Raw genomic sequence first — 11,502 nt, forward strand, 5'->3', positions numbered from 1 at the left:
CAAGTCGTTTTCTGTTGATGTAGATGTAGGGGAGACATTTCAATGCACTCGAAAAGCAGGGTGTACATCAGGTTCCATCTCTTCACTCCTATTCAGTTGTTGCTCCGTGACTGCTCTTGATTCTTCCTCTCGGTCACTTTTGTCAAAGTAGCTCTGAAACACACATAAACTCGCTTGTCTCTCGGTCAGTTCTTCGCTTTAATTGTCTCCCCTGTCTAACACAGAGGCACCGTGTTTTGACAGAACCAATGTCGGGAAACGCTCCTCCTGAGAAGAAAGGCGCTTAATGCGTTCTCACCGGTTGTTGCTAACAAGAGGAGAAACCTTAAAAGTCTCACTGAGCCCACTCGCGGTTGTGCAGATCGTTTTATGTTTAAAGAAAAAGACCGTATTTTGTGTGCTACCATTTATACGCTAACTGCAACATAGGTGTATGTATGTACGCACGCATGCTATATTCATTTCCTCTAGATACGTGTGCCAACGGCCACCATTGTGGAGGCACCAGCATAACTCGAAAAGGCAGCAAGAAAGATACCAGGAGTTTTATTCTCGCCTTTCTGACACTGCAGCTTCTTCTGAGAATTTCTTTTGTGTGCCTGTTGTCTCTGGTTGCACGCCAGCCAACCAACTGTATAAAAACGAGTAAATACAGTGGTGCATTAGATGTCTCTCGGGAGGAGGTTCGACTTGAACGACTTCCCAGCCTTCCACAGAACCGTCAGGTAAAAAGCCACGTCTTTATCTCCCGTACAGATTTTGGAACTTGAATAAGGAAAACGCACAGATCTTCACAAAAAAACCAGTGTCGGAATCGTTACAAAGTGCCCTGATCGTCCCGTGTGGACCCCGCTGTGAACGAGCAAGCAGTTGAGAGGAGTCTTCCTCCGAAATTGGAGGCTTCAGACTGTTTCGGCAGCGCGCATACATTCCGTTTGTACAAACGCGAGAGAAAGTCGAGGTAGGTTTTGTTTGACATGCTTCATTTCACGTCGACAAAACAAGACGATAAACGGGATACACTCCGCGCGGTGCTGCTCGACGCAAAAAACTAACGGGGCCGTTTGGCGGCAGACAGTGCCCTAGGATCATTGATGATTCACGAGGCAGGAAGTAAGACCCGGCCGGACCGCTGCGGGTTCCAGATTAACACGCAAACGAACCGTGGCGCTTTTCTGGCGTGGCACCAGCACACACCAGTCCGTCAGTCTGACACAAAAAGAAACAAAGTATGCCGAGTCATTCGACTCCACTCTGTACACTTCTTCCACTGGCACCAACCACGCGACCTGGAAGTGCGAAAATATAAAGGACAACAACTGAGGAGCTAGACACCTGTTCGAGGTGGGAAGTGTACAGAACGGACCAGAGCCAAGTGTCCGAAACGGATTGCAACAGCGTATAGACAACGAATGACAGCGAAGCCTGCACAACGGTTCACAGAACAAGGTGCAAGATGGATTACAGCACGAACTGGGAAGCAGCTGCAAAAAAATATCCGAAACCGGTTGTAGAAAGTCTGTACAACAGACTGCGGAAGCAGGTCGCCTGTGTTCCCTGAAAGAAGCTCTGTGCGTCTCCGAAACAGCTGGCCGACGGTATTCACCCCCAAAAAACGGTCTTTGTGTCGCGAGTCTGCAAGCGACATCCTCCCGCTGCGTGCTCAGGGCCCGTCGGCTGCACTCGGTCCCTCTGAGCGTGACGGATGGGCGCTGGGCGTCTCCGTCTCGGCTTCTCGCTCCAGTTCACCGAGTTCGTCCACCTCCACCACCAGCAGCCGCTCCTGCCCGCCGACACCCTCGAGCGCCATGAAAAGTTTGTCGACGCCGCCACTGTCATCGATCTGGACGTCTCGCCTGCGCGCCATGTCCATGAGGGTCGCCTCCGAAAGGTCTTCTCCCCACACCTGCGCGAGGCCAGGGCGCTGGTCGCCAGGGGATGTCCCCCAAGCACGCGGTGGGCTCCCGAAGCTCTTGCTCAACGAGCTCGGCTGCTGAGACACCGAGGGCGTCGACTCAGAACCGAACGCTGGAAACCCTCTTGCGCTGTGGTTGCCCCAGATGAACTCTTCGGTGGTTCCCCTCAAACGAAAGTGCAGAGGTAACTCTGTCTCCTCCGAAGAAGCAGACAGCACGGCGGGCTCGGCCCCGTCGGGCGCTGACGACTCGCGCTGCACAATCGACGCCCACACGTCGTACCTGGAGGGAAACACAGAGGAGACATGCACTGCAAGCCAGCGGCTTTTTAGGAGAAATCCGGGGCGAGACAACGGACGACAAAGAAACGAGACAGGGTGCTTGGCAGTCCGCCGCTTCTTGTGAGGCCCGATAGACGAGAGGAGACAAACAGCAGGCTTGAGTCATCGAAGAGAAAACCGACAGGATACCTCGTGGACGACAAGCGCGTCGGTACCCTGCCGGTTTCTCTACAGTGAACACGACGTTGGAATCGAGGATGGATAACGAGTTCTCAGTGATATCCGCGAGCGAATCCAGCTCCCGTGGAGAGACAATATGACAAGACGCTCCCGCAAGTCCAAGGACCGTGGACATTCTCAAAATGCCACGAAATACACACGCAAACGTAACTCTGCACACGATAAAATGCGGATACGTACGCATATATAACTTCAAATATAAATATGTATTCTTGCATACATATATGCCTGTATAACCCCATGCTTATATATATATATATATATATATATATACACATATACATATGTGGATATGTATGTATGCATTTATGTATTCGTACGCCTGCACGGATAAACCTGGGTATTTGTGCGAATGCGTTTGTAACTCCTGGTGTGTGCGACTCTGTAGCTGCCGTCCACGAGGCGAGATGCGTTCAGTTGAGGCTGCAGCCCGACAGAGAAGAAGTTTGAGGACGCACCCGAAAATCGAAGTTTCTGCATTCGTGCCTGCTGCGTCTGAAGGCGGAGCAGAGCAGTACAGACACACGAGCCAGTTGACGTCCCCAGGACAGCTTCGGGTCCGCGCACAGCCGAGGCCACTTGCTCGCGTGTGCATCATTCTCGCGAACTCGCCAACTTGAAGTTTGGAGGCCCACTCCTCAACTGGGGCTCCTGGAAATTCCCTGAAAAACCCAGTGTGCACGCAATGTCCACGCAGCTTTTGTCCCCTTCTCCCTCTGAATATATATATATATATATATATATATATATATATATATGTTTAGACATGAGTGGGTCTCCAGACCTATATCGATACATCTGTAACGATATGTAAAATCGCAGATGTCCCCCTATATTTCTGTCTACCTGTGCGTACATTCAAATAGCTGCATCGGCACATTCGTTTCTGCTGCGGTGTGGCACAGATGACTTTTTGAATCGAGGCTCTGGGTTTTCACGAGGCACTGCGAAGATACACTCGGGCTCCTTCGCGTTGGGGTTGTTCACATTTGAATCGCGGCGGGGAAACGCCTTGCCTGTTCTGCATTTCCACCATCCCGAAGTGTCTCTTAGGTGTATATACGCCCCATGGGCTTCGCTCACACTTCAGGGTGGATGTTCTGTCTCGTTGTCAACGACTTTCCTCGTCTTCCACGAAACGTACCCGTTGAAGTGACGCAACTGAGAGAACCAAGTTCGAGTTGCAGACCGACAATCTGGAGCTTTGGCGCTGAACCAATTCGCGTCGAAAGTCTGCAGGAGAAAGGCAGCGAAGCAGACACACACTCTTCCTAATTCTGTGAGTCACGGAAACCAGCGACGAAGGTACACCCGGAAGTATCTCCACGACCGTTCTGTGACGCTGTGCCCACATACGTGAGCATGACATCCGCATATCAAAATTCTGTTTATATATATATTTATATATATTTATATATTTATATATATTTATATATTTATATATATTTATATATTTATACATATTTATATATTTATATATATTTATATATATTTGTAGCGGTCTTGCGGGCATTTGGAGACTCACTCCTGGGACAAGGGGATGTGGAGAACGAAAAGGATAATCCTCTCGACAGTGGGCTGAGGACAGACGCCTTGCGAGAGCTGATGCCTCCGCTTGAAGGGCCGTAGCGGCCTCCAGTGGGCCAAGTGCATGCGTGAGACCCTGCTGGCGGTACCAGTTTATGTACCGCAGGCACTCTGAACGACGGAGAGAGGAAAGCACGAGACAAACGTGGAAGAAGCAGAGCGAAGGCAAGCAAACACAGAGGGAGACACAGACGAGGCCCATGTAACGGTGCTGCATGAAAATTTCCTTTAGTTGTGCTCTGAAATCAAGAGACAACGCCTCGGGAGCTTCGTGAACAAGCAAGAAAGCAAATGCATGCACTCAGAGACAAAGGCCGGACTCCGGCAACAGGGCGACGTGCACATGCATACACCACGGGGAAAACAGAAGCGACGTATATACAAATACCTGCATGCAGAGAGTGGGAGAAGAACCGAGGAGGGAAGACACATCGGCTGTTCAGCCTTGAACGTCGGAGGTCGAGATGGGCCAGAGACGGGAGAGAAGAAACAAAACAGCCAATACAGCGAACCAGTCCACCTGTCAACAGTTCTTGCCCTTCTTACCAGACCCTCCAATTTTGACGCCCAAATCCATATATGTATATATATATATATATATTTGTATGCATATACATGCATAGTCAGGTCTCTACAGCTCTCATGCGCTTTTGAATCTATAACTTCACATATCTATAGATGTACATATATATATATATATTTCCATGTATGTCTGAAGTTTGCAGATGTCAGAAGGTAAGGTTCTGAATCAACCAGGTGTACACGAACAAAGCTGTGGTAGATTTGGCTTGTGGGAGTGACTGGGGGAAAAGGTCTCACTTTCTGTAACGTCTTCGACGCCGAGAACTCGATCTGTCGGCAAATGGATGTGGGCAGAGGAGTGTGGGTTCTTTGGACACGAACGCGCCCAGGCATCTGCCGGTTTGCGCGGGATCTCTTCGTCTCTCAGGTGCACTGTTGTCTGTAGCATCACGGATCTTTCGTCGCCTCTGCGCTGCAAACGTTGCTGGGCATCTTCTCCCCCAGCAGAGACCCGCTCTGCATACACCGAGACGGAACTCTCCCTTTGCCGAGCTTCGTCGTTCCGGTCGCTCTCGGCAAGGCGCGCCGCCTTCCCCGCTGCAGGGAGTGCAGACAGCGGCGTCGGGTCTCTCTCCGACTCTTGGGTGTGTGGAGAAGACTGGAAATCCAGTTCGGACTTCCCAGCGAGAGGCTGGAAGTCCGCAGCGGCAAAGATCCAGAGGGGAGAAGACGCGACGCTACCGGGGACGCCGCAACTTTGAGAAAAGGAGGCAACGGCATCGGAGGAGAAAACTTGCGAAGAGGGCGGACGTCTCTCCGCCTCGTCTCTGCACGACCTGCTGTCAGGAGACAGGCGAGGAAACTGCAGGCGCGGGAGAAGCAGAGAGAAAACGAGAAACAACGCGGAGAGGGCGTGAGACGAGAGACGAGGGAAGAAACGCCGCGGGGACAGACAGTCGACAGATCGACAGTTGGAGGAGAAAAGAAAACAACGCGACGCGGACTCTTCAGGTGGCACAAACGAAGAACCCCAACAAGTGGAAGAAGTTGGGGAAAGAGAAGACGAAAGGGGGGAGAAAGAAAGAGAAGGAGGGGAGAACCGAGAAGAAGAGGAAGAAGGTGAACCTGGTAAGAGCCCTACAACGAACACCGGAGCATCAAAAGCAGAAGACGAGTTAACCGCGGATCCCACTTGGGGAGGCGGCCCCAGAGAGCCTCTGAAAACTGAAACAGGTCTCGGACGCCGACCCGGACACAGAGCAGACAGAGGATACGACTTCCATTTTGGTGCACTCTCGCACTCCCCTTTCTTCTTCCTTTCTCTCCTGCCTCTTTTCCGCGGCGAATCTGATGGTTTTGCGCCTCCTCTCCCCTCCTGGGAAGTCCGTCTAGGCGCCATGGTGCCCCGGACCTCCTGTGTTGGGGACCTTCGAACTTTGAGAAAGGCGACACGCGAAATGCGAGTCCTTCGGAGCTTTTTCTACAGCTTTCATCACGGGAACCCCGCTCTCTTTTGTGAGGAAAGGAGAAAAAGAGAAGAAAACGAGACTCTCGAAGTCCGTGTCTCCTCTCGAGATCACAAGCGAGGCCAACTCCGCTCGTGAGGCGTGTTCTGAAGAGTCTTGGAGGCCCAGACTTTGGGAGCAGAGATGCTCAAGAAGCCCAGAGAGACGCGCTTCAATATCGTGGAACTTCAACAAACAGACGCATTCCTAGAGGCTTCCGCAGTCAGCTGAGCGCTCGGCTGTCAATACAGCTCGGGACAACTCACGGTGTGGCAAGCATCCGCGTCGAGAGACCTGCAGGTTTTGGAGAAGTTCCGCTCGCGTTAGAAGATGAGAACTCCACGAAGAAGACAGGAGGCCCGCGAGACACCAGTCAATTTCTCAACACTTCTTTCCGTGGGAAACAGCGAAACGCGGACTCACTCATTCACAGAAACGCGGCGAAGCGGACTCGAGAGGGGCGACAGGCAGCCACACTTCCTCGATAAAGGGATTTCTTGTGCCGCACAGGACGAGAAAGACTCGCGAAGAGACTGGCAACCCAGGGAAGAACAACAACGAAGAAGGAAACCAGGCATTTATGCAGAGAAACGTTCAGAACAGGACGCCCAAAGTCGTGACAAGCGCACGGGGTCTCTCGAACCCCACGCGGGTGTGCCACGGTGTCTCTCAACGTACAGGAAAAAAGTCGCAGAAGTTCTACCTAAGAGACCTTGTCGCTTTTCAGAAGCCTCCGCGTTTTTTCACGAAGAAACGGAATAACTCCTTTGAGGTGTGGCGTGGGCGACTCTTTCTCGCCTTTGTCTTCTTGAGGAGCCGTCTGACGCAAGGCCCCCCCCTGGGGTTGAGAGCGGCGGCACGTTTCTTCCCCGTTTCCGCAGCGACACCGCTCTCGACGTCTTGCCATTTCTTCAAGAGTCGCCTCATCCTTTGAAGAGCTCCGGACTTGCCTTCGTCTGTCTGGACGAAGCAGTCGAATCTCGGAGAAGTTTTCGCAGCAGAGCGACCAGAATTTCCCTCACGGCTGCACGAACAGGCTCGGTGACGACGAGCTGAACGTCCACTGAGTCCCCAACCTTTGCAACACAATCGCTTGTTTCCGTTCGCACGCATGACCACAACGATAGACTCGGTTTGCGATTCTCTCCGAACCGCTCTAAGGGGCTTAATCCAGTGGAAAGTATCGAGGACCCCTATGGGAGTTTCTTGTCGGTTCCGCGCAACACCAGGTCGGTGCTTCCTTCGTTGCTTCAGCCGCAATTTAGAACTACATTGAAGTCTCGGGACGCTGAAATGTTCCCCACTTTCGCTGTCGCCGAAGCACTCCACTGGAACCCTTTGGTGTGCAAGGAGGACCGGAAAACTGTGGTCTTTCGACGTCTGTGTCTGTGCCAATACCGTCCTGCTTTGCTTGACTGTTCCTCCCCTTCTTCTGACTCAGCCCTCGGAGTTCGGAAGTATCGCTATATAGGTACAGAGTAGAGAACCGTCTGTGTCAAAGCAGAGAAGGTTCAAGGAGAAGGAAAGGCAGGCTTTCCAGAACGACTTGGAAACGCCTGGAGACATGTAGAGTTCTTCCGCGGCCTCCAGCAGGAACGAAAGAATCGCGTGTATGTTTAGATGCCCGCTGGATTCCAAGAAAGCTCGCCGCTAAAACAGTTTCTTTACTTCTTGTGTCTTGAGTAGCAGACTGTGAGCAGACATTTCTCGTTGAGCCAAAGTGCGTCCACCAGCGCGTGGTGTGACTAAACTGGAAATCAGGTGTACCGTCACATAGGAGTGAAACTGCGGTGGTGCCGGTAACGAAGTCGGTGTTCCTGTTGGGTTGTTACGAGCAGTGAGAAGACACAAGCGTTGCGAGAAGTACAGACACCCGGAATGCACCTCTCTACAGGGAAACAAAGTAAAAGTCAAGAGAAAATACTGGCAAAAAAAAGTCTCGGATGAGCAGAGAAAAGCGTCATTTGCCCGAATTCTTCTCGGAGGTCGACTTCTTCAGTCGCATGAAGAACCGCTGAAACGCTCGCGGCGTCTCCAGCAGGCGCGGCCCGCCAAGGCGCAGCGGGAGGGTCTGCAAAACAACAGAAAAAAGGAAACTTCGTCGTTTTCCCTCTCTAGCACCACAAACAAACGCTCGCTCACAATGCAACCGAGAAAAAAGTTTCTACGGTGTCTCTGAAAAAAAACAGCCGCATGCGCACCTTCAAGTGGATCCTCGACCACAGGATTTTCATATATATATATATATATCTAGGTATGCAGACGTACATATATGTATATATATATATATATATTATAGTTCTTATAGTGGACATTTGTAACCAGATGCGACATTGCCCTCGTCTGCCTTTCACACGTCCGTTAGACTGAACTCAGTCTTTTCACTCTTCGGATTTCCACGGTTTTTCATCTGCGCCTCTTGGAAGGAGTGTGTACTCGAGGTCTTTATTATCATATGCGTCGTATCCTCCGCTGCGAACTGCAGCTTCTCGCCCTGTCTCGCTCTGTGCCTACTGGGCGCTTCCCACAAAACTCAAACCTTCCGCCTGCACAACCGAGTGAGCCCCGGTCGCTACTCAAGGTCCACAAGAGGACAGCGATCGGACAGAGTGCACGGATGGCCTGTGGCGCCCCCACTCGCATCCTCTGAAGCGGAGCGGAGAGTCTTGTCCATGGAAAGTCGCTCACCCGCTCTCTCTCTCGCAAAACCATCTTTCCTCACCTGCGTGAGAAACCAGTAGAGCTCGCCTGAACAGACTCCCAGGAGACCCGGGACGGCGGCGCGGAGGTCCTGAGCATGCAAGACGTCAACGGCGGCCAAGCCGTAGGGCAGGAATTTATGTGGAAGTCTGATGCCCATGATCAGCGACACAGACGCCTCTGGATTCGAGCGACAAGCCTGGTAGAGCGCAGCACTGGAAAGTGAAGAGGCGAAGAAGGGGAGTTTGAGCGACCCTGCAATCAGCGACAGAGTCGCAAACTGGAAGAGGAGGAACTTCAAAGTCTCTGCAGACCGCGCCGCCGCCAGGGCGTCGCTTGAGGCTTCCGCGAGGCCTCGCGCCGTGGCGGATTCCCCGGCGTTCTCGGATTTCTTCAGCAAAAATGAACCGCGCGACGAGGCACTCCAGTCCCCCCGCGCCGCGGCGCCCAGCCCTCGCCTGAGAGGCTTCGTCGCGGCGCGAGAACCGTCAAGTGCCCGAATCGAGCCCAGCGCGCCCGGAGCGAGCGCGGCTGTCTCCTCCAGGTGCCGGAGACTCGTGTACGCTCCGTAGATCCGCAGAGCCGTCCCGAGAGATGGCGCCCCGAAGAAAGTCCCCGCGGTGAATGGGCGCCAGAACTCGAAGGCCCGCAGCACGCGCGGCGCATGCATGGCGAGCTGTTCGGGCGCGAGAAGGCCCTCGGGCTCGGCTCCTTGCGGGGGCGGGAAGGCGAGAGGAGACTGTGGGGTGCGCCCAGGCTGTGTCTGGGAAGAGTCTCGCGGGCGCCCGAGAATGCCAGGTGTCTTGGTGCAGACGAAGCTCGCCAGCGTCGGTGACGACAGCAGAGTCAGCAGCACAGAGGCAGCGCAGTAGAAACGCGTAACCGCTGGCACACCCAGGCAGAAGGAGGCGAGGCGGGAGAGCGGCCGGCGAACGAACCGCGCGTTCGCGGTCGACACTCGGTCCCCGACTTTGGAGAGGGCCTGACGTCTCCGGAAAGCCGGCAGTCGCCTCGAAAAAGAGGGACCGAGGCCCCCGGCGCCTCCGCGGAGGGAGAACAGCCACTGGAGGTCTCCGTCGCGCTGCGAGAAGCCATCTGGATTGGATGCAGAGGCAGCGGTGGGCGCGAGAAGAGACGCGTGGAGATTCGAAGGTGCGACGCCTTCTGTCTCTTCGTCGCACCTCGAGTGGAGACGCGCGTCCGCGACTGGTGGAAGAGAACCTGCAAGAGAGTCACCACATTGACGCCCAGGAGACGTTACTGCGTTCCGAGCGTCCTTTCCGGAGTTTGCTTGCAGAGGAGAGAGACGGGAGGGGGGCAGTGCAGCGGCGAGCGCATGCAGAGGAGTCGTTTCCGACGTGTGCGAAGATGGAGAGCCAGCCGGTCCAGAAGAGACTGAAGAAGTCGGGAGAGCGAGCGCCGACGAGGCAGGTGAAGCAGGAAGAGACAGAGACGAGTAGGGAAAGAGAGTTTGATCAGGAAACGCGAGTCTGGACTGCAGAAGGTTCGAGGAGAGCGTACGGATGAGAGGCAGCGCGTGAGCGTCCCTGGAGAGCTGAAGGAGATGCGCATGCCCCGAGGAGGGGAAGACACAGAGAAGCAGAAAGCAAACGAGGAGAGACGGAAGGACAGACGAACAGAAGGAAGAAACAGAAGACCGCAGGGAAGAGACAGATGCACACGAGAGAGAGACAGAGGAGAGTGGAACGGCCGCGGATATGAGAGGAAGAACAGACAAAGGCTCTGAAGAAGCAATTTCACTTGCAGCTGCTGTTGAAGAAGCAGAACGAACGCCAGAAGGCTTCATAGTCGCAGAGAGTGAAGTCGAGGAGGGCCGACGCCGGCAGGAAGGACTCCGAGAGGCTGCAGAGGAGAGGCGTCCAGCAGGAAGCTCGCGACCCTGGGTTTCACTCTTGACGCACGAAGACGCGGAGATGGAGGAAGACGGCCGAGGAGAGGCACCACGAGAAAAAGGCAGAGGAGAGCTTCGGCGGCTGCAAAAGTCGCCGGCGACGGAATGGCTGGCCGAGTGAGGGACTGAGGAACGCATTTCGAAACGAGGGGAATTCGGCATTCTTCAGAAAACAAGACAAGCTTTTTGATCCGGAGAAGGTGATGGAGCGGCGCGAGAGGGGAAGAGAAAGACGCGGAGAGAACGGTCGCGTGGAAGGCTGGAAACGGAGGCAGGAGGTTGAAGGGGAGAACGGCGGAAGATGGAGCGGATGAGGACTCACACGAAAGACGCAGAAGCGTCGGGAGGAAAAGAGAAGAAACGCGAAGAAGAAAGGTTTTCAGAAAAGCTGTGGCAGAGACACCAGGGCATGGAGACAAAACGTCGAGTCGAAAGGACGGGGAGACACGGCGTCAGAGAGAGTGGAAGAGCGCGAAACGACTCGTCGGCACCTCACACACACACTCCGAACTCTGCGTGAGAAGCATCTGCAAGAAAAACGAACAGATTCCACAGTCTTGTTTGTTCAGGGGAAGAAGGGACTGGCCCTCGCGCATCGCGCGACGCACGAGGGCACAACGACCAAGGACGGACATCCCGCACCCGCCGCCTGCCAGCTCCAGGCAAAGAAATGACCTGCGTGGAGAGAAAAACGTTAAACCTGCCTACCCGGAGCAAGAAGGGGCAGAAGCAATCGAGAAATTGACTTCTGAAAAAAAGAAAGGTCGCAGCACACCGGACTCTTTGCATGCGAATTTCCGGGCGAGACGCCAGCTCTTACGGTCGAGAGGCGGGAGTCG

The 11,502-nt window shown here is 53.9% G+C and overlaps 2 protein-coding genes across 2 annotated transcripts; both read right to left on the reverse strand.

Annotated features, from left to right (window-relative positions):
* Window positions 1-1,055: 1,055 nt before the first annotated feature.
* Window positions 1,056-7,495, reverse strand: TGME49_237450 (hypothetical protein). Its single transcript, XM_018780494.1, has 5 exons — window positions 4,844-7,495; window positions 3,963-4,135; window positions 3,582-3,670; window positions 2,896-2,932; window positions 1,056-2,198 (listed from the first exon to the last, which is right to left on the reverse strand). The coding sequence occupies exons 1-5, from the start codon at window positions 5,943-5,945 to the stop codon at window positions 2,016-2,018; spliced, it is 1,584 nt and encodes a 527-aa protein (XP_018635761.1). The 5' UTR covers window positions 5,946-7,495; the 3' UTR covers window positions 1,056-2,015.
* Window positions 7,496-7,839: 344 nt separating this feature from the next.
* TGME49_237460 (hypothetical protein) lies at window positions 7,840-11,487 on the reverse strand. The gene is made up of 2 exons (XM_018780495.1): window positions 8,774-11,487; window positions 7,840-8,122 (listed from the first exon to the last, which is right to left on the reverse strand). Exons 1-2 carry the CDS (start codon window positions 10,823-10,825, stop codon window positions 8,012-8,014), a joined length of 2,163 nt encoding a protein of 720 aa, XP_018635760.1. The 5' UTR covers window positions 10,826-11,487; the 3' UTR covers window positions 7,840-8,011.
* Between the last annotated feature and the right edge of the window lie 15 nt (window positions 11,488-11,502).

Source organism: Toxoplasma gondii, chromosome X, assembly GCF_000006565.2.
Source record: "Toxoplasma gondii ME49 chromosome X, whole genome shotgun sequence".
Taxonomy (NCBI): domain Eukaryota; phylum Apicomplexa; class Conoidasida; order Eucoccidiorida; family Sarcocystidae; genus Toxoplasma; species Toxoplasma gondii.

What these genes read in the sequence shown, in the direction of transcription:
- TGME49_237450 (XM_018780494.1), bottom strand. Translation starts at nt 5,945, where the DNA reads ATGGCGCCTAGACGGACTTCCCAGGAGGGGAGAGGAGGCGCAAAACCA. An exon ending in CGTCGAAGACGTTACAGAAA is followed by an intron (nt 4,136 to 4,843) that starts GTGAGACCTTTT and finishes TCCGTCGTTCAG; the next exon opens with AGTGCCTGCGGTACATAAAC. An exon ending in CACATCCCCTTGTCCCAGGA is followed by an intron (nt 3,671 to 3,962) that starts GTGAGTCTCCAA and finishes TTTCTCCTGCAG; the next exon opens with ACTTTCGACGCGAATTGGTT.
- TGME49_237460 (XM_018780495.1), bottom strand. Translation starts at nt 10,825, where the DNA reads ATGCCGAATTCCCCTCGTTTCGAAATGCGTTCCTCAGTCCCTCACTCG. An exon ending in TCTACTGGTTTCTCACGCAG is followed by an intron (nt 8,123 to 8,773) that starts GTGAGGAAAGAT and finishes GTTGTTTTGCAG; the next exon opens with ACCCTCCCGCTGCGCCTTGG.